Source organism: Sorex araneus, chromosome 6 (assembly GCF_027595985.1).
Source record: "Sorex araneus isolate mSorAra2 chromosome 6, mSorAra2.pri, whole genome shotgun sequence".
In the NCBI taxonomy this organism is placed as follows: Eukaryota; Metazoa; Chordata; class Mammalia; order Eulipotyphla; family Soricidae; genus Sorex; species Sorex araneus.
The window spans coordinates 156,386,970-156,410,730 of NC_073307.1; the positions used below are offsets into that span (position 1 = coordinate 156,386,970).

The 23,761-nt window shown below is 35.5% G+C and overlaps 2 protein-coding genes across 2 annotated transcripts; both read right to left on the reverse strand.

The window, feature by feature from the left end:
- Positions 1-222: 222 nt before the first annotated feature.
- Positions 223-1,167, reverse strand: LOC129405828 (olfactory receptor 1440-like). The gene has a single exon (XM_055143433.1). It carries the CDS (start codon positions 1,165-1,167, stop codon positions 223-225), a length of 945 nt encoding a protein of 314 aa, XP_054999408.1.
- A 17,876-nt stretch (positions 1,168-19,043) lies between these two features.
- LOC101553993 (olfactory receptor 5AN1-like) lies at positions 19,044-20,143 on the reverse strand. Its single transcript, XM_055143771.1, has 2 exons — positions 20,118-20,143; positions 19,044-19,992 (listed from the first exon to the last, which is right to left on the reverse strand). The coding sequence occupies exons 1-2, from the start codon at positions 20,141-20,143 to the stop codon at positions 19,044-19,046; spliced, it is 975 nt and encodes a 324-aa protein (XP_054999746.1).
- Positions 20,144-23,761: the final 3,618 nt, after the last annotated feature.

Below are 23,761 nucleotides of genomic sequence, written 5' to 3' on the forward strand. Positions count from 1 at the left end.
TGAAGATTGCTTGGCTTAATGATTTCTTAGACCCTTAACTGGTAAAGAATGGAGAGATAGAGCTCCCACACAGTTCTCATACATTTTTCTGTCATTGTGGCAATTGTGAGTTCCTGTTAGAACAATGTGTTCACTGTCTTGTAATTCACAATTGGTAGAGTATTGATCTCTGTGTTTAATTGCTCTTTCTCAGGCAACATAAACCTGCGATAAATTCCATAACTAATAACAGCAGGAAAAGGCTCTTTTCTTCCATCTGCCTAGGGCTTCTTTGATTTCCTTGTTCCTCAGGCTGTAGATCAATGGATTGAGCATGGGGATTATAACAGTGTATAAGACTGATGCCAATTTGTTTTGGCTCAAGGAATCACCAGAGTTAGGATACATATAAACAAAGATACCGGAGCCAAAAAATAGGGTCACTGTTGTTATGTGAGAAGCACAGGTGTTGAAGGCTTTAGACTTGCCTTCAGCGGAAGTGATCTTCAGCACAGTGGCAACAATATAACCATAGGATACCATGATGACCAAAACAGATGTCAGTCCATAAATCACTGTGAGCACTGAGGTCATAACTTGAAAGAAGAAGGTGTCGGAGCAGGATAGAATCAGTAGTTGAGGAAGATCACAGAAAAAGTGGTTGATGACATTTGGCCCACAGAAATGGAGCTGAAATAAGGCACACAGTTGGATTGATGAGCCCAAGAATCCAGTTACGCAACAAGCCACCACCATCTGCACACAGAGCGTGGGAGACATGATGGTTGTGTAGAGCAGAGGGTTACAAATGGCAGCATATCGGTCATAAGCCATGGCGGCCAGGAGACAACACTCTGTCAGACCGAGGCCAGAAAAGAAAAAGTATTGCATGGTACACCCTAGAAAGGAGATGAATTTCTGTTTCTTGAAGAAATCTGACAGCATCCTGGGGGAAATAGTGGAAACATAGCAAATATCTAGTACGGAAAGATTACTGAGGAAAAAGTACATGGGTATGTGTAGATGGGAGTCCATTGTAATGAGTGTGATTAGCCCCACGTTCCAGGATACTGTCATGATATAGATTCCTAGGAATATTGGAAAGAGAAAAATGGTGAGCTTCGGAAATTCAGAGAATCCCAAGAGAATGAACTTTGTAACTGCTGTACTGTTCTTTTCCTCAGACATTGGATTGGTGATTCTAGAATCTGTAGTGAAATAAAAGAATAATGTTCTAAACCAGTCACTATCTCAATTTCTATGGAAATTAATCACCTCTATGCACACTGATGACAGAACCAAGAGAAAAATTGAGCCCTTTTAGGAGAAATAGAGCCATTTAACTTTACCTTTGAATAACACTGGTTCCGTGTATTAATTTTCTATGTGTCATGCAAAAGAAAACAATTGAAGCTTTCATTACTGACCCATAATACTCTTACAAGAACAAAGTATAATAAATATAGCTTGAAAAGCTCTTCTTAAAAGATGCTTTAGAAATTTTAGTACATTGGTAATGAAATTTTAACTCCCTTCTATAAGCCTTTGATGTCACACAGAATTGTAGCCAAGTTACTCAAAAGTTACATGACTCTAAGAAGGTCATATTTTATCTTTATGACTACTAATTTCATATGTAAATTGTGATCATAGAAACTATCTATAGGTTTTAATTCAGGTAATGTTTTTGTCACATATATATACATATATACATAGTAAGCCAGAGATACTCTTATTATTATATTTTGATAATTAGTATTTGTAAAACTCCTTTGATTTGTAAAGGCTTTTAAACTTTTACAGAGTTGGCTATCTAGATGACATTCTATAAATTTTGTTTTGTTCTTTGGGCTACAGTCAGCAATGCTAAGGTTTATTCCTGGCTCTGCCCTAGGGATTACTCCTGTTTGGCTTGGGGAACTGTAGAGGGTGCCAGGGATCAAATTCAGGTTGGCCACGTGCAAGGCAAATGTCCTACATACTGGACTACCATTCAGACCCAATTTTAAAGTGGGAAGATGATCTGAATAATTTCTCTGAAGAAGGCATACAAAGTGGTTGACACATGAAAAGAGGTTCATTATTACTATTAGGGAAATGCAAATCAAAATACCAGTGAGCAATGATCTCACTTCTATGATAACAGCTCTTTTCCTGAAGACATGAAATAGCAGTGTTGTCAAGGATGTAAATAATGGAAGACCCTTATAAATTGTGAGTAGGAATGTACATTGGTGTAGCGTGAAAAACATACAATTTCTCGAAGAGTTAAGACCAAATCCCATACGATCCAACTGTTCCCTAACCCTAAAAAAATATTCTAAAGAATGTACAAATTCTCCTTAAAAATACATGTATATCCTTAAGTTCATAAAGGTGTTATTTATAAGAGATCCAATCAATGGATAAATGGGTTAAAATGTAGTATATAAACACGGGGGGGAGGGTTGGTGATTAGATAAATGGCAATCAATTTTTTGATGTTGCATGAGAATTATATTTGGGAGCTAATAATTTCTCAGTGAATGCAGAGGTAAAATTATAAGATGCAGCATACCTGAAACATAATATCATAAATGAAAGCTATTCAGCTCTAAAAGAAGATAAAATTTTGTGCTTTAATATATCTTGGATGGACCTAGAAGGAGTCCATATTAAGCAGAATAAGTCAGAAGGAAAAAGACAAATACTAGTTGATCTCACTGGCTCAGTAATATTACCCTGTACACACACACACATACACACACACATATACACATATATATTCAACAAGGTGTTCCTCTATCGACCTTTTAATAGATATTCATATTTTTCTAATATTTAGCTCTTATAAATGAACAATTTATGGAAGTCAATCAGCAAATCACTGTACAGACATGTATCTTAAGGCTAAATAAGTTGGAGATGAATTATCTGATATGTATGCCCTTAAGTTTAAAAGAAACTAACATTCTTTTCATAATAAAAATATTAAAAACAAACTAGTTTATTGATAAAAAAGTCACATATCCACACAATTTATCTAGTTGTTTCTTTTGACATTGTTATTAAAGGCTATGAGAATTTGAATTTCATAGAAATCCTACTTTCATTACTCTAGGAAATATGGTTCTCTTTGTAGAAAAACCCAAAGAAACTTTATATCAATTATTGGAATATATAATTATTCCCAGATGATCTAAATGTCTATGTAGAAATTTCAAAAGAATATATAGGTAGGACCAGAGCTACAGTACAGAGGGTAGGGCGTTTACTCTGCAAACTGCCAAACTGGGTTTGATCCAAAGCATCCCATATGGTCCCCAGAGCCCACCAGGAGTGACCCCTGAGTGGAGAGCCAGGAGCGAGTCTTGAGTACCACCGTGTGTGGCCCATAAGCCTGAAATCTGATCATGAACAGCCTTGTAACTGTGTATCTCATAGTGATTCAATAAAAAAATAGTAGAATCCACAAAAACAGCTTAAAAGTTTAAGCTAAAGAAACCATTTAAAATAATACTCAGGAATAAATTTAGCAAAAGATAAAAATGTCCTGATGGATGAAATTATAAATCTCCATGAAAATTGATGGAATGATAAATCATGTTCATGTATTGGAAGACAATATTTTTTGTTTGTTTTGGGGTTTTACCCAGTAATAGAAGAAATTGCCTGATCAAACCCAAATAATTATTATATAAATTGTATAAATTCAGACTTTATTAAATTGGCACAAGTAACAAATTTACCATTGGAAAATAATTTTCTATATTCAAATGCTCATTAGCACATAATGAATTGGTAAAAAATTAATGCTAAGCTAATGATAAACTAGAATTTACATTATTTTGATGATGGTGAAGAATTAAACACTAATGAACACACACATAGTTATATTATCGATGACTAAAATTCCCATTTAGTTAGGACATGTCTTCTTCTTCCAAAACATCTCCCCACAAATAACTATTCCTGATTTACTGTAGCCTTAACTTCTGTAATAAAAATTTATTAGCACAAATACAAAATATTGAAATAAAACATGATTGATGGACCAGTGAAAACAAACAGCAGAGGAAGATAGCAGGAAAATATTTTTCCATGGCAGATGGAAATTGTGGACTAACATATTATGAAATTTAAGTGCTCACTGAGAAAAATGATCCATGAAACAAATACCTAGAGTACAAGTCTTTAAGAAAGGCAATAACAGAACATAAACTTATGAAGGATTTATAGACTGAGACCGTGAGCTACTGAAGACTTGTGAAACACAAAATAACTAAGCTTACAAATCAAAATAAAAATTGAAAGAGTTAAAAAGGAGTAGTGAGTATATAACACAGATGGAAGATTAAATTGATGTCACTAAAGAAAATCAATCCCAAAGAAGGGAAATGAAAAAGTACTTATAAAATGTTTCACCTATATTTTCCTGGAATGAAAAAGAGTTAAAGTCAAAATCTACTTGTGCACTATGTTGCAAAAATTTACATATTTTTTTAAAAAAAGTATCATTCATCCTTTAGAAAATTATCAAGTTACAGGAGGTGGTGAAAATCAGCCCACCACGTATTTCTTCGTGTACATTCAGCAATAGACTAGTAAAGAATAATGTTCATGAAATTTGGTGATAAAGTGTGGTGCTCCAAATTTGGTACCTAAGAAAGCTGTTACTCAAGACTGAAAGCAAATTTACATTCATATTTAAACATGAGGAACTTAAGGTCTCTATGCCTTTGAGCCTTTTAAGAATATTTATCTAGAAGTAAATTTAAAACAAAAAAATCATAAAAGGAGAAAATACTTTGATTGTAAAGACCACATTGCTTAAAGTCTTAGTCTTGTGTAGTCAGTAAATATAACTAACAATACAATAAATAGAAAAAAAATTAAAACCCTACACCTTGATTCTACAACTCATTAAAATTCTATATCCAGAATGTAACTGATTAATTCATGAACAGTCTCATAAAATTCTCAATTCTGCAATTTGTAGGACAAGAGAAAAGTGAAAGAGAAGGTAGTTACAAGAGTCCTTGACATTATCCCTATAATTTAACTTTGAGTCAGGTGTCTAAATCCATCTAACTGTACTCTTCAGTGTCTTGCTCTCAAATACTGTTATAGTCCAGTGGCACAGGAGGAAGTTGCTATCAAGAATATATCTTCACTCTTCCTCCTGTTGCCATAACAGGTATATCTTCACTCTTCATAGCTCACTCAACCCATCTTGAACATTATTGCTCTCAAGTAGAGGTGCTCAGTCTTGACTCTGCATAAAAACCATCTGGTGCCCAAACCAACTCAATCAGAGACTCAGGACTAGAAGCCAGGCATCGGTGTTTGTGAAATATCTACAAATTAAGAATTCTGCCTATAGTTTTTCAATATAGTTTATGGATATGGGAAATTATCAAGGTCTTTAATGGGTTTTGAGCTAACTATTCAGTATGGTGTGAGATAGGCATCTAGATATATCTTTTTTCACATGTGACTAGTTTCCCCAGCACCATTCCTTGTTCCAATTCATATATCTAGATATACCTATATCTAGATCTAGATCTTTTCTCGGAGAGCCCGGCAAGCTACCGAGAGTATCGCGCCCACACGGCAGAGCCTGGCAAGCTACCCGGGGCGTATTGGATATACCAAAACCAGTAACAACAAGTTTCACGAGAGATGTTACTGGTGCTTGCTCGAACGAATCGTTGAGCAACGGGATGACAGTGACAGTAACAGTTTCTCAGAGACACAAGGGTTGTCTCTGAGCTCTCAATTTTATTTGACCTGAGAGTCTGCCTTTATTTGGGTACCATGCCTCTTGATTACTATAGCTTTATAATATAAAGTTTGGGAGAAAGAGTTTTCTATTTTCCTTTTTCCCTAAGGATTATTTTTTCCATTCAGGATATTTTATTACTCCATATAAATATTAACAGTATTTAGTCCTTATCCTTAAAACAAGGCCCAGTACTTTTTATTGGTACTTTTTATTGAATCTTTATAGGGCTTTGAGTAGAATGGTCATTTGAATAATGATAATCCTTCCAGTCTATGAACAGGGGATAGTGACTCTAGAGCCACCTTCAATGACTCAATGCCATTAAGCAAGAAAGCAGAAGTAAAAATAAACGAATGAGACTGTATCAAATTTAGAAACCTCTGCATAGCAAAAGGGCAAAAGACTATGATAGAATGATACTCTAGTGACTGGAAAAATTATTTACTCCCCATATAGCTGACCAGAGTTAATAATCAAGTTATATGAAGCACTCTCAAAAGTTTACAACAATAAAACAAAGAATCCTATCAAAGAATGGGAAAGAACTGAAGAACACTTTCTCAATGAGGATATACATATGACCAATAGGTTGTCAGAATATAAGATTAAGATATTTCAAACTGATAATGAAATTTCTCTTTATAAATATTCAAACTATGTATAAATATGACAAATCTTAGTTCATGTTGTAAAACAAGCATATTCACAGAGCTAAATAAGATTTGTAAGAGATTAATTCATTGAAATATCACCACTGGAGGGAAATATATATATATATGTATATACATATATATATATATTTACTGTGTATATAGTGTCCCCAAACTTCCAAATATTTTATTACAGACTGAGAAACAAAGTTCAAGTTTCTCTAAGACAATAGCATGAGATAAAATGGAAAAATATCCCATTTTTTTGGAAGCAGCACAATTTGTCCTTATGTTTTCTGCTAAATTAGTTTCCCAGGACAGGGACTCCAAAAATTCTGAGACAATGACTCTCTTGGGATTTGAGGATGTTTTCTTTAGTGAGATTAACTAATTAGGGACCTTTCATGCAATAAATGGTGTCATTATGATTTACAGTGTTCATTGTAAACCATTAGAAAAGACCGCCCAATGTAAATGCCTTAAATTATCAAAGGCAAATGTGTTTTCTCCTTCATAAGTCATTTTCTCCTTTTATTTCTTGCAGGAAGGAAATAGAAGAAAAAAAAAACGAAGGAAGTGATAAGACAGAATAGTAATGATGTCCATATCTTAAGAAGTGCCACACTTAGGAAAGAAAAGGATGTAAATCAACAATGAGGAACATTTAGTTCATTGATTATAGAAGTTCTCCACATTTCAGGACTTGGGTAAGAATTGGGATAGTTCATTTACATGCCATAAATATTAAGTTCTAAGTAGGACAAGGAATTTAGTCAGAAACACGTGACTATAAATGTGAAATAAATACTGTTTCTTATTAAAATACTTGGATATTATGAAATGAAGCAAACTACTGTGAACCAAGAAGAGATTGCATTCTGATAGGGTTTGAATATCAGTCAAATCAACTATAATTTTTTGGGTAGAGTGTGGATATCTACACTTTATTTCTGTCTTTGACAGTTACGAACTTGATGATCTGGTCGTGCTTCTAATACATATATTAATCCATTACATCTTTGCAACAGCCCTATCTAAATATAATGTAGATGGAATTGGAGAATTTATCATGCCCATAAACTTGGAATTTAAAAATCTAGTCAAGTAGGCTTCCTCCACCCTTGGAGAAGCCCGCGTTCTCTCTTGAGCGCGTTACTCCTACTGGTTTTTCTTTTCCACTTATCCCTTCCTCCCTCTCTTAGAAATCTCTGAATAAAATCTTTTACTTCAAAAAAAAAAAATCTAGTCAAGTAGACTAGCATGCTGGTGGTGCATTTAACAATTACACCATGCAAAAAAGTTGCATTAAAAGACTGTGAATATATATTAGCTTTGTATATATTTCATAAAATATATAAGTATTTAAAATTTGAAGATTCTTTTAAATTTATAAACATATATGAATAGATTTGGAAAGGAAAACACCCAGTACATCAACTACTATGATCATCATCGTTCAGGCCTATAAAGATAGACACTGGGGATAATTTTTAATATTTCCCAAAGCTATGAAAGTTATATATTTTGCAAAAATAATATCATAAAATTGAACTGTAGTAATATTACATCACCTCTCTCTGCTACTCTACTTCAGATTAATCTAGAAATTTTAGTTATCTTTGATGAATATAAATGGAACATTAATTACTGAGAAATAATATATTTATTAATATTATGATTTTTGGCACATAACATCATCTCCATCTATTTCTCGATCTGTGAAAAAGAAATGATTATCACTTTGTAAGTGTTTTTGGTAAAGACCTATTTAAGTATGTATATGCAATGGAGAGCAGTTCACATAATAAACTCTCAAAAATGGCAGTTGATATAATAAGTAAAAATATTGATTATATCTTAAATGTTCTTTCAACTAAAAGTCTTTTACATCTTTTAATTTTAACCAAAATCTCTTACAGGGAAAGAATAGGATTATTTGGTGATAAAAAGTTAAAGCATTTTTTTGCTTACATAAACTTCTATGCAATACATTTCTCACTCCACCTACTTTCTGATGTCAGAAATTCCTGTTATATTTTTTATTTTATCACATATATCTTGGTTTCTGTTATATTTTGGATTTATGAACATATATAATATAGAAATTCAAATATATATATATGAATTCAAATTATCTCACAGGGATGGGGAAAAGGGAACATGGTTATTGTAGTAACATTTCCAAAAAATAAAAAAGAAAAATAACAATTAACCTTGAAGACATGAGGTTTCTGTGCTGAGTTTAGAGAATACGAATGCAAAAGAAAACAAAAAGAAAAAGAAAGAGATAGAAATAGAGAAAGGAAGGAAGAAAGGAAGGAAGGAAAGGAAGGGAGGGAGGGAGAGAGGAAGAAAATTTGTCATGTGGCGAATTTACCCACCTAGATATTTTTGTTAATACTTGGACAGGAGTGTTTTGGCAAATTTGAGGGGATGCTTCCGTCACAGCTGCTTTCTTCTGGACCCAAATCTTAACTGCACTCTGGATGACCAGAAGTGCCAGAAGTGCACAGAGTTCTTTAGAGAGTGAGAGCACGCGAACATGAATATGAGCGTTCAGGATGGACATCCTCTGGGCTCTGAGACTTTGAATATGACTCTAGCAGCCATATCATATTTGGAAGAGGTGATTCCAACTACAGATTCTCTTAAATGCGGGGTCCTTAGTGAAGATAGCTAGATGAGGCAATTAACAGAAAGGCGCCATTATCTGTTAATTATTCTCTAGAGTGATGGATGGAGCAAACAATAGAGGTATGTCCCCAGTCGATTCCATTTCTAAACACTGTCATGATCCCCCACGTGACCTAGTTGAATCAAGCTCATCTTTACCTTCAGGAATTTTTGAAACATAGATTTAAGACAAACTCTCCAAATAGAGTGATTACAGCATTGATCATCCAGTTGGATAATTTGGGTCATGGAAAGTAGAACTATTAATAGTCCTGTCAGGACAAGAAACATAAAAATTAAGACTGTGTGAGGCAAACCAGATTGTGTGGTCAGTCAACAGTTGATGCCTTCAATTTTCTTTTGCTGTATATTTGGTGATTATGAAATCGGGCCCTGAACCTTGAATTTCAACCCAAGAATTCAACTTGGGTTGAATCCAACCAAGCTGAATTCTGACAAAATTCCTTATGAGCTATGTGACCTTGATTCTTTTTTTACTTAATCTCTCTGTGCCTCAATTACTTAGTCAGTAAAATTAAGTTGATAATAGAGTGAATTTAGAATAATAGTAGTTAGTAGTTAATAGGACCGTGGTGAACTTAAAGGAAGCGATATTTGCAAAGTGCGTGGTAATGCTTGGAATTTTATTCTTGGTAATATTATTATGTTGATTTCCAAATTACTTATGGTAATACTTTGATTAAAATTGAGGTCATATAATATATGAACTTATTATTGCTTTTGCTACACAATTATAATAGAAACTGCAAATTCTATTATAAAATGTACATATACTATCCTATTTAAAATTTAAATTAAATTAATTTTTTTCTATATTCAATACCTGTCTTATATTTTAAAAATTCTTTGAGTTTTAGGCCATACCCAGATGTTCTCAAGGCATACTACCCTAGCTCTGTGATCAGGAGTTTCTTCTGGTAGCCCAGGGATCCATAAGCATACCAGGGATGGACCCAAGGGTCAGTTGCAAACCAGGCAAGTGCCTTGATCTTTGTTACTTCTCCAACTGTTTTGTTTTATTTTTGTTTTGTTCTATTTTTTGATAATGTAACTGCAGCCCAGATATTCATGAGTTCACCCATGTTAATGACAATATTACAATCAGTCTTATTAGTATTGTTTAATATGCTTTTCTGCCCTCTTTATTTCATATAAACTTAGAGAGGCTTAATATGATTACTTTAATAGCTTTAGCTGGACTATTCTTAGGTTGGGCTGGAGCGATAGCACAGTGGTAGGGTGTTTGCCTTGCACGAGGCCAACCTGGGTTCGATTCCTCCGCCCCTCTTGGAGAGCCCGGCAAGCTACCAACAGTATCTCGCCTGCACAGCAGAGCCTGGCAAGCTACCTGTGTCATATTTGATATGCCAAAAACAGTAACAAGTCTCACAATGGAGACATTACTGGTGCCCGCTCGAGCAAATCGATAAGCAACGGGATGACAGTGATAGTGACAGATTCTTAGGTAAATATTTTCATCGGAAAGTTTCTTTTTGACTTGTCATTGTTTTACAACATTATGGGATTTCCAGGATCTAGCATCCTACTTTTATCTATTGTTCCCTTTCCCACCATGAATGTTTCAGAGCCATCCATCCACCAACAAGACCCCTCTACTAATTCTTTCTACCCATTTTTCCTTTTTTTAAAAAATTTATTTTTTAAATTTTTTCCCTTTTTCATTTACTACTCTAACCACCATATTTTCACTCAGTGATTATCACTCGATTCTTTATTATTACACTTAGCATAACCGCTTCAAGTTAAATTCATTTTACTTCAGAAGGCATGATTTGATTTTGAATATAATGAGGTTACATAGTTTATTAAGTATAAAAATTCTTGTTTTAAGAATACGGCGTCACACATTACACCCATCACCAATGTGTCAATATCTCAGCTCATGGGGTCCTTCCTTTTGATTTTTTCTCATTGGATAAACTCAATTCTGTTGTCAGAGTCTAAGGGTTTGTTTTTATTGGACATTGTCTGTTCCTTGGCTTTGTTTCTTTATATACTACCTATGAATGAGATCATCTGGAATCTGTCCTTCTTCTTTTAACTTCATTTGCTTATTTTTACACCCTCCAGTTATATTCATGTTGTAGCAAAAGGTAAGACTTCATCTTTTCTCATAGTTGCAGTGGTATTCCATTGCATATATGGAAAATTGTCATTTAAAATTTTTTTGAAAGTTTATACATTTACTAAAATGATCACTTATTGCAACATATTCAATTATTCAATACAATGTAGTTACATGGATGTTGAGATATTAAATTGTTACCGGCACTCGGGTTGTTTTTGGCAGTATAGTATTCAATATACATATATATGTGTATATATACATACACACATATGTAGTCAGTCCTCTATCCAGTCACCTGTAGATGAATATTATGGATGTTTAAATTGATACTATGTTTTGACTGCCGTGAATAATGCTGCTACAAAGTATAGATGCAAATAGCCTTTGAAATAAAGGCAATTTCACTGCCTTCATAGAAATACATAAGAACAGCATAACTGGGTAATAATGAAAGTCCATTTTAATTTATTTATTTATTAACTTATTTATTTTTTCTGTACATGTACAACAAACTGCCAACTAACACCATACTAAGTAGTGAAAAACTAAAAACATTTCCTCAGAAATCAGACACAATTATGTCTATGATCACCACTATTATTCAGTATAGTAGTGGAAGTATTAGACACAGAAATTTGGAAATAAAAAAAAAAGCAAAGCTTCCCAAATTGGAAAAAAAGTTTTTTAAATCTTGGCGTGGAGAGATCTTGCAGCCGGTAGGGTGCTTATCTCACATGTGACCCACCAGGTTTGATCTTCAGGGACCCTATCACTTCTGTGCTCTGCCAGGACTGATTACTGAGCACAGAGTCAGGAGTAAGCCCTGACAAAGTCCCAAAACAATAACAAACTCTCAATTATCATAATTTTTAGATATGGTAACATGCATAGAAAAATCTAGTGGCTTAATTATATGCAACTAATAAAAATAATAAAATGGGAGCTGGAGCGATAGCACAGCAGGGAGGGTGTTTGCCTTGCAAATGGTTGACCTGGGTTGGATTCCCAGAATCCCATATGGTCCCCCGAGCACTGCCAGGAGTAATTCCTGAGTGCAGAGCCAGGAGTAACCCCTGCATATCACTGGGAGTGAGCCAAAAAAGCAAATAATAATAATAATAATAATAATAATAATAATTGAAGAGGAGGGCAGGTTAAGGGTTAAATTTTCCTTTGTAACTGTTTGACTGCTTTGCAAAAGGTTTTCTTCACGACCTCCCGCTGGGCAGGAAACTGTCACCAAATGGGCCAACAAACTGCCCTAGGAACTGTAAGCAAACATTTGCTGGGAAACAGTTAACAGTCAACAAATGTTTAGATATGCAAATTAAGTGACCTATGTGTGATCCCCTTTGATCTATAGATGTGATTCCCTTTGATATGTGATATTTTCATTTCTCCCCCAAAAGGGTATAAAAACAGCTAGCTTTTTGAGTTGGGGCCTTCGGCTATGCTATGCGACGCTATTGAGGGACAGTTGAAGGTCCCAATATAGCTATATTGGCTTAAATAAACCCCGTGTGTTTGCAGAAAGAGTTGTCTTGATTGTGTTCTTTTGTCTCTCTGAGTCTTCCCCGGGCAGAGATCTGCCGCCCCTGACATGATAATAATAATAAAATGTAGCAAAGTGGAGGTTACAAATCGACAAAGTGCTTTGCATTTCTACATACCAGCAACAAAATTTAAAAGAAAAGAAATGAATAACATAATTCTATTTGCAATTGTATCAACAAAAATTAATTCCTAAGAATCTTTTTTGTTTGTTTGTTTTGAGTTACACCCAGAGGTGCTCAGGGGCTACTCCTGGCTCTGCTGATGGTGCTCTGGGAATACAGGAGATTCCCAGGATCAAACCTGGATCTGCTTTAAGAAGGATCAATCCCCTATACCAGCTGTACTATCACTCTGGCCCTGGCCTAAGAATCAGCTTAAAAGAGGAAAAAAAACAATTATACAAAGAATATACTATACAAAAGAATAGAATATAACAAAAATGTTTTCCAAGTGAAAAACACTTGAAAAAAGTTTTCCAAGCTGATAGATGAAAAGATTAGTATTGCTTAAAAAATTAATATCTATCTACTCAAAGCATTATGCAATTAATAAAATCCTAAATCAAAATTCCAATGGCATTTTCAAGGTCATAGAACAAACATTACCAAAATTTGATAGAATCACAAAACTCCTTAAATTGGCAAACCAATCTGAGAGAAATGAACATGGGGCACATCACAGTCCCTGGCTTTTTTTTTAATGTAGGAGTACTGCTTTTTATTCAGTCATTGATTAAGCTGATTGAATTGGACATGAACTTCACATTACTTTTTTTTTAATTGAATCACCATGAGATACAATTACAGAGCTTTCATGTTCAAGATTCAGCCGTACAATGATCGAACACCCACCCCCCACCAGTGCACACTTTCCACCACCAGTGTCCCCAGTATATATCCCCACCCTCATCCCAGTCCTCACCCTGCCTCCATGGCAGGCAATTTCCCCAATACTCTCTCTCTCTGCTTTTGGCGGTTATGTTTTGCTCGAGTTTTCCCACCACCGTTCAAGCCTGCCTGCCAGGGGCAGATGCAGATGCTGTCACTGTCACTGTCACTGTCATCCTGTTGCTCATCAATTTGTTCGAGCAGGCACCAGTAACGTCTCTCATTGAGAGACTTTGTTGTTACTGTTTTTGGCATATCCAATACACACGGGTAGCTTGCCAGGCTCTGCTTCGAGGGCTCGATACTCTCGATAGTTTGCCGGGCTCTTCGAGAGGGGCGGAGGAATCGAACTCAGGTCGGCCGCGTGAAAGGTGAATGCCCAACCACTGTGCTATCGCTCCAGCCCACGATGCAGATGCTAGATCATTTATTATACATTGCTCACTTTGAAAATCTTGGGTGCCGTGGCTGGCACTTCTGGAATCCTAGATTGTAAATGATTGGGTTCTGGAGACATTTCTGTGGGGCACTAACCCATTTTGGGATTCAACTGGGCCTATCTGGACCAGGTCTGTTAGTCAGCCAACGTGGTGCCCAGAGGCACATTGTGGGCTGAAAGCCAGGCCAGTGAGCGAGTAGGAAACCGGGGAGGGACAGCTCAGCATGTCTGCCACCATGGGCCATGGAGATTTAATCCTGGAACCTGTATACCTGGGCCTTGCTTGTGGAAGCTCTTGGTCGCCAGGATTCCATCTGGAGTAGACAGTCCCTGGCTTTTAACTATACTACCATGAGAGCACTCAAAACAGCTTGAACTTGGAATAAAAACAGACATTCAAATTGGTGGAAAAGAATTGAGAGTTTGGTCCAGAAATAAACTGTCAGATGGATGGACAGTTAATTTACTCCAAAGAGCCAGGACAAAAAAAATGAAGAAAAAAATGTTTTTTTTTTTTTTTTACAACAAATGGCACTGAGAAAACTAGACAGCCATGCACTAAAGAATGAAACTGGACCATGTCTCAGGTTAGGTAAAAAAGTCAATTAAAAAACTCATTAATGATATAAATGTTAAACCAAGTCCACAAAACACAATCAAGAAAATGGGTAAAACACTCTGGGATATTTTCTTGAATGTTGTCTTTGGTGGTTTCACTCCATTGGCAGGAAAAAAGAAAAAATACAAGGTTTCTGCACTACGACAGCAACTATCATTAAAACAAAAAGAGAATTAGCACATCAATACTAAAGATACAGGACACATAAAACTCAATCACAAAATAGACACAATGGCATTTCAAGCTAAAGATGGACCAAAGAAAGAGTACAGTGGGTAAGGCACTTGGGAAGGTTAACCCAGATTCAATCTCTGGTACCACATACAATCCAAACCCCACTAGGAGTGATCCCTAAATGCAGAGCCAGAACAGCCCGTGAAACAAAAATACAAACAAAATGGGAAAAGATGCATACATCCACAGGCACATGAAAATATTCTTATCACATTTCTAATTGTCAGGGAATTGCAAATCAACATGGTAATGTGACATTACCTCACACCAATAAGAATAACCTGCAAAATAAAAGTTAAAAACAAACTTTTCGGAGATGGATGGGGAGAATAAGAGACTCTCATTTAGTGTTAGTGGAAATATAAACTGGCTTAACTTTTATAGCTAACAGATTATTCAAAAATTAAAAATAAAATTATTGTATGATTCGGTAATTCCATAAAGATAGATTATCATATGACTCAGTAATTCCATTCCAAGGTATTCACTCCAAAATACACTAGAACATTACCTGTCTAAAACTCAACTATCAATGACTTTGTCAATTGTGGTTCTTTAATAAAAAAAAGATATATGCCTAAAATGAGAACAAGCGAGTGAGCAAGCTAGAGAGAGAGAGAGAGAGAGAGAGAGAGAGAGAGAGAGAGAGAGAGAGAGAGAGAGAGAGAGAGAGAGAGAGAGAGAGAGAAAGAGAGAAAGAGAGAGAGAGAGGAGCTTGCCATGAAGGTAGGTTGGGGTGGGGGGATTTGAGGGGGTTTGAGGGGATGGAAGGAAAACTGGGGACATTGGTGCTATAAAATTATACTAGTGTAAAATACAGATTTTGTTTTTTTGTACCACAACTGGTGGTGTTCAGGGTTTACTCCTGGCTCTGTGCTCAGAGATCACTCTCATCAGGTCTGGGGAACAATATAGGGTCCTAGGGATCAAACTCATTTTGCTCACATGTTAGGCAAGCACCCTACCAACTGTACTAAACCTCTGTACCCCAAAATACAAGACGTTGATTTAAAAAATTGACAACAGTAAAAATAACAAAATAGAAATTAGAAAAAATATTTGTAAGCCATTTTCCATTTAGGGGGTAATAACCAAAATATATAAAGAAGTTTTCCAATTCAAAACAAATAATACAAACAAAAAGCCAAACAATCCAACTTAATAATGGACAGAGGAACCCAATGTATATTTTCCTAAAGTGGACATCTAAATGGTCAACAAGACCAAAGAGATGATCCGTGTCACCGGCCATTAGAGAAATTAAAATCAAAACCAAAATAATGGGCTAGAGTGATTGCACAGCAGATAGGGTGTTTGCCTTGCATGTGGCCAACCCAGGTTCGATTCCCAGGATCCCATATGGTCCCCCGAGTACTGCCAGGAATAATTCCTGAGTGCATGAGCCAAAAGTACCCCCTGTGCATTGCCGGGTGTGACCCCAAAAGAAAAAAACCCCAAAACCCCAAAATGATATATAATTTCACATCTGTTAGAATGTCTATCATCAAGAAAACTAAAGATGAAAAATTTTGGTCAGAATATGGAGAAAGGATACTTTGCATTTCACTTATGGGGAAGAGGAAATTGTTTAGTTGCTATGAAAACCATATGGTTTGCTCCAAAAATTAAAAGTTCAAATACTGCATAATTCAGCAATTTGACTTCTGAATACATAATCAAAGAAAATGAAAAGAAGATATTTAAAATATACCTGTACCCCTATATGTATGGTATCATTATTTGTGGTAGCTAAAATATAAAAATTGCCAGTGGATGAATGGATAAGGAGGATGTGGTATGTAACATAGTATCATTCAACCACAGGAGAAAAAAATGCTATAAAATTGTGACTACTAATGTAGAACTTGAGAGCATTGTACTCAGTGAGCTAACTGGACAGAAAATAGCAAAACCATATGATATAATTAATATATGAAATATAAAAGTCCATTTCCACAGAAACAAAGTAAAATGGTTGTTACCAAGATCTGGGAGCAGAAAAATTGGGATGACATTTTTTAGAAGATGTGCACTTGAACATATTCTTTTAAACATTGCTAAAACTTACGCCTCTTTATTGGTTAGCCTGTACCCTTTAAATGGATTTTCCCAATGTTTGTATCTTCTCTAAAGCACGTCATAATTATAAGCAGCAACACTGTATTATAAACAAGCAAAAATCTGTCTTAGCCCCCATCTCTCCCTTCAGAAATACAATTCTCACACATTCATACATATTCAAGACAATGCATCGTAAATCATGCCTAACTTGGTCGAAGTTATCATACAACTTTTATTCATATTACATCATTTTCTTGACTTTAAGCCCACATGTTTTCTCACGGAAGTCCAAAACTCCTTCCTCTCAATCTTTTCCATATGTAAACCCAAGAAAGTTTTGACAAAGGCTTCAAATAGCTCTTATAGTCTTTAATTAAGCAGGATAATTTATGTGACTCGTAAATTTGAGACCTTAAAAGATTTTAAAATCGAATAAATCACAAAGGATAATATGGAACTGTAATTGCATCTGCTGTATATTAGTTCAAAACTGGAAAATCTGGAATTGAGTAGTCAATGTGGCTGCACACTCTGCTCTCTTTTAAACCAGACCTCAAGGATCACGACTTTTTATCCTCTTTAGACAGCAAAAGCTGGTCAGAGTTGAAGACCTTGTTTATTCCAGTATCTATTTCCTCTCCTGGGAAATCTTGAGGTTCCAGGAAATAGCATTAAAGTAAATCTAGCCAGTCTACTGTGTCCGTTATATCACTTCATCTAATTACAAATCTCTAGCACAGAAAATATTGACTAGACAATAGGAAAGTGGGCACATCAGTTTTTCCATAGTCTGCAATATTGAATGTTCTATTATTCATTTATTACAGAGACCTCTGAGGAAAGTTTCCTCATAATAAACAGAGTTGATTTCTTGAATTATCAGAAATGATTAGTGTGATCCAACTCCCCATGCCAAATAGGCTATATTTTCAACATGTAATGGGATGTTTTAAGTCATACAATATCAGAAACTGTTAGCTATGACGTGAAATTTGCGTATTCTAAAATCAGAGGTTACCACTGGACACTGGATGCAAGAAACTAAATTATAAGTCAGTGATGGGATCCCATAACTCCCCTTTGGTTTTCAAATCACATTCTCAAGGACAGTAGAAATGAGGGCCAGGAGAACTGACCCATGGTTGGAAGTTTGCCACCAGTAAGAGGTTGGGGAGAGCAGTTAGGAAAGAGAAGTAACTACTATGACAATGATAGTTGGAAATGATCACTCTGAACAAGAACTGAATGCTGAAAGGAGGTAAAGGGATAGACATGAGAAGCTTTCAGTCTTTCAGTACCTGTGTTGAAAAACCATAATGCCCAAGAGGAGGGAGGTGGGGAGAGAGAGAGAGAGAGAGAGACAGAGAGACAGATAGAGAGACAGAGAGACAGAGAGTGAGAGAATGAGAGAGAATATTTGCCCATAGAGGCAGGTGATGAGGTGGTGGGTGGGGGCAGGAGGGAAACTGTGAACATTGGTGGGAAATATACACTAGTGAAATGTACACATCTAACCCTGATGGAGAGTAGGATGTAGCTGAACCATGTAGCATGATTAGGACTTGAAGAGGTCTTGGAAAAATATTATATATTGACACTGATTTTCCCAGGAGACGTTAAGCCAAGTGAATAATTTTTTTGGTCTAAAACATATCTCCCATAACAATTTATTCTCATTCAAGTAACAGTACATACAACAACCACAAACATGTCTGAGTTATGTTGCATCTTAAGTAGCAAGGGTTTTATCACCTGGTACCTTTGTCAGGTATCAGTATCAGATATTTGAGAGTGAACAAAGATCAACCTCAGAAACAGAAGCAACTCATTTCTAAACTGCAGATTCCCACAAACGTTTGCTGGAAGATTAATACATCCTCATGAGTTTTAAAATAATGAAAGTCACGAATGAGGGCTATGATGTTTGTGTGGCACTGACTGAGATCTGCGTCCACTTTAGCATATTATTTGTGTTAGAATCTTCTTTATCCAAAGGCATCTGAATTGTGTGACGGTACATTCATGTCTATATTTTTGTTGACTAAGGAATTCTGAAAGAACAGATAAGTGACCTCAGCAATACCTTTTCTTTGGAAACTTCTTCATGGCATCTTTTATTTCTCGGTTTCTTAAGCTGTAAATCAAAGGATTCAACATGGGGATCAACACAGTATAGAACACTGATGCGAATCTGTCAAAGGCTGAGGAACTTCCGGTGCTGGAACTCAAGTAGACAAAGATAGCTGAGGTGTAAAAGAGAGTGACGGCTGTCAGGTGAGAAGCACAGGTATTGAAAGCCTTGGCTCTGCCTCTAGCTGAAGTGATCTTTAAGATGGAGAGGACAATATAGATATAGGATATCATGATAAGTACAACATTTGTTATCCCAAAAATCATTGATAGTATATCCAACAGGAGTTGTACAAAGAAAGTGTCCGTGCAGGACAAGATTAACAATTGGGGCATGTCACAGAAGAAGTGATGGATGAGATTGGGACCACAGAAGTGGAGCTGAAGTATGGCACACAATTGGGATACAGAACCAGAGAGCGCAGCCAGATAGGATCCCAACACCATCCTCACACAAAGGGTGGGTGACATGATTGATGAGTAGAGAAGTGGATTACAAATGGCAGCATAGCGGTCATAAGCCATGGCTGTCATCAGACAAGACTCAGTCAGTCCCATGGTTGAAAAGACAAAGTACTGAACAGCACAACCCACGAAGGTGATAGTTGGCTGCTCCTGGAAAAATCCAGAGAGCATCTTAGGAGCCGTAGAGGTCACATAGCAGATATCTATAAAGGACAAATTACTGAGGAAGAAGTACATGGGGGTGTGAAGGTGGGCGTTCGTTCTTATTAGTACAATAAGGCACAGATTAAAAGTCAGAGTAGAAATATAGATGAATAGAAATACAACGAAGAGAACTGCTAAGATTTTGGGGAAATCTGAGAATCCTAAGAAGATGAACACAGTGATTTCTGTAATATTATTTCCACCTGTCACTGGGCTGATGCTCCTAAAATCATAAAAATGACAAAAGAATATATTAGTGACTCAGGAGGAATGATAGCATTATAATTTTCCCGTGTGCCATCTTTTCCCCCTCTTTGAATACTGGGAAAGGCAAAATGTTTCACTGACCTGATGGACGTACCCCAACTTTTCATCTTGAATTGTTTCAAAGTACTTAGTGCTTCAGGTTCTCAATCATTTCATAGTCTAATGGAAATTAAAATATCTTTAAATTTAATAGATAAGTTTAAAAAGCGACATCCTATCACTGCTAAAATAAGGTAGAGATGATTGACAAAAATAAATGACATTTAAAAGACCCATAACAATTTAATATATAAATAACTACTCCCTTTTAATATTGAAACATAAATGGCAATACTTCAGGATAAATATAAAATAGCTCCTCTCCCAGATGATCATCTAGAAAGTTTTTAAATATTTCTTCTTTACTTGTCAGAGTTTTTAGAAAGTTTATATTAACTTTTCAAACATTTTCACAAATATAATATTTAACATACCATGTCCAAATGGTTTGGATAATTATATCAAAATTGATATTGCTGATAATACTTTCTTGGGTAACACATGTATGTACCATATGTTATAAGACAATTTTGGGGAAAATTTCATGTGAACTTTGCGAAAAGAGGACTAGTTCAAGTCCCAGTCTGTTGGTCTACTGACCCCAACTATTGTCTCAATTTTAGAATATTTGTCTTGTTAAGAAACAATATAGTACTGTGATTAAGAGGTTTAGCTCTGAGAGACATCATTAAGAGAGCATATAGGTCAATCTGACCTAATTTTCTTCACCGGAAAAACAAATAACAGTCATTCATAAATAATAACATCACTGTGAAAATCTTAGAACATGGCCATAAGACTGGAACAGAGACTGAGAAGGTCCACATTGGAGTGGCAGGCAAGCAGTTAAACTCTCACCGTATCTGCTGTGGTAGTGCACCATGCCGTGAGGGCCTTTTCTGATCAACAGTTGTTTTAATAATCTTGATAACCTAGAAGAAATAGCTAAATTCACAGAAATAGAGAACTTGGGTACCAGAGCAATTGTACAGCGGGTAAGGCACTTGCCTGGCACACAGCTGACCAGGGTTTGTTCCCCAGCACCCCATCTGGTACTAGGAGCCCGCCAGGAGCTTTCCCTGAGCACAGAGCCAGGAGTATGGGCTGAGCTCTGATGGGTCCAAAACCAAATTAAACCAAACCAAAAGAATAAGAAATATAGAGCCCAAAATTTCAATAAGGAAGGCATAAAATCTCTGTAGATCAATAACAAGTATGACTGCTAGGTCAGTAATCAAAATCTTACATCAAAAGCAAAAAGTTCTGGGACAAATATCTTTGTGGTAAATTATACTAAGTATTAAGATAAGAATTCACATCCATTTTCTGTTTTGCCAAAAATTGAGTAAGGATGAATATATGAAAACAAGGTCAGCATAGTGGCCTGGTAAAGGCCATTGAACTGAATGCCAAAGTCAGATATAGACACTTGCACCAAAGTCTTTAGTTTAAAAGACAATATCCCTCATTTTTACAGATTTTAAAATTCCCAACAAAACTCTAGAAAACTGATTTCACTAGCAGTTTAAAGGACTACTACACCAAGATCAAGGAGAATTCACTCTGGGATGCAAGAAATCAATATATAAAAATAAATGAATATGATAATCACATTGATAGATAAAGCATAAAACACATAATTCTCTTATCAGATACACTGAATGCATTTGACAATATTCATGACACATGAAAAGCCTCCGAAAATTTAGCATGCTAGAACTTATTTTAAAAGAATAAAAGTATCTAGTAAGTTAACATCCAGTCTAATCAATGGTAAAAGATTTGAAACTTTTCATTTAAGATCAGGAACAAGACAGAGGTGATCATTCTCACCTATATTGTATAAAATTAAGTCTTAATCAACGTACATGACACAAAGAGAAAAGCATTTGCATTGTAAATAAATAATTAAAATAGTCTCTATTGTAGATAACATGATTTAACATGTAAAACATCCTAACTACTGCAGGAACTATTATTACATCTAACTAATTTAACAAACTTGCAGGATACAAAATCAATATGTATAAATCAGTGGTGTTTCTGTAATGACACGAATAATCTGAAAAGAAAGAACAATTCCATTTATTGACATCAAACACAATAAAATACTTAGGAATAAATTTAACCAAGGAGGTTAAAGACCTCTGAAATGAATGCTGTTAGACTTTGAAAAAGGAAGCAGAGATATAAATAATAAAAATTTATCTCACATTCAAGGGTGGAAATAATTAATACTTTAAGAGCATTCACATGATTTAAAGTACATAATAGATTCAGTGCAACCCTAATCAAGAGTGTAATGACATTTTCACAGAAATAGAACAATCCTATTTTTTTTTACATAAGCACAAAAGATCCTGAACAGATGATTCAATCTTGAGAGAGAATAAAGTTGGATTCACTATACATACTGATTTCAGTTTGTATTGCAAAATTATAATAATAGAAACAATTGGTTCCTGGCACAAAGTCAGACATATTAACCAATGGAACAAAATCAAAGTTCAGAAATAAAATTATCTTCGTGTGGTCAACTAGTACTTTTACAGGGAGCCTAAAATTGAAGAATGTGGGCATGAAGAAAAGAACATCATTCCATGCACAAAAACTAGATCATGTTCTAAATGAATTAGGATTACATATAAGCTAACTATAAACTCCTAGAAAATACATAAAACTTTTGCACTGTTGGTGAGAGTGTAAATTGGTACAGTCACCAAAATCATATATGTGGAAGTTCCTCAGAAATTTAAATATAGAACTACCATATTAATTAATTCCTTTTCAAGGTATATATCCAAAGGAAAGGAAATAATGCAGAATTATATCTTCCCATGCTAATTATAGCATTATTTACAAGTCATTTTATTAACTTAAAGGCCCACTTACCAAAGAAATGATCATAAATATGGACAATTAAGGTATATGAAAATATATTCATGTATACCATATGAGTATATATACATATATAAACAGTATGCATGTGCAATGGAATATTACTCTAGAATGACAAAGGAAATCCTTAGTTCTGATGTATCTTTTACAGCTCTTGAGGACATGATGCTAATGATATAAGACACTTTATGCTCTCATACGTAGGATATAAACTGTATCGCTGTATCACTGTCATCCCATTGCTCATCCATTTGCTTGAACGGGCACCAGTAGCGTCTCCATTGTGAGACTTGTTGTTACTGTTTTTGGTATATCGAATACACCACGGGTAGCTTGCCAGGCTCTGCCATGTGTGCAGGATACTCTCGGTAGCTTGCTGGGCTCTCCGAGAGGGGCGGAGGAATCGAACCTGGGTAGGCAGCGTGCAAGGCAAACGCCCTACCCGCTTTGCTATCACTCCAGCCCATAGGATGTAAACAAGCAAAGAAATTTCTAGGAAAAAAGATATTTATGGTTTCCACAGACAAGGGTTAGAGTAACAGTGTGAAGGTGGCCAAAGATATAAACATAAAATTTACAGATAATTTCTGGAAATCCAATGTACACTACGATGACTCTAGTTCACCACACTACCATATATTGGGGTTGTTAACATATTGGCTCTCAAGTTTTATTATCACAAGGAAAATTTACAAGAATATAGGTAATGTATATAAATCAATATTATTATGACAATATTTTAATCATCAAAATATAATAATACTTTTTTACAGATATCATTTTAGGAT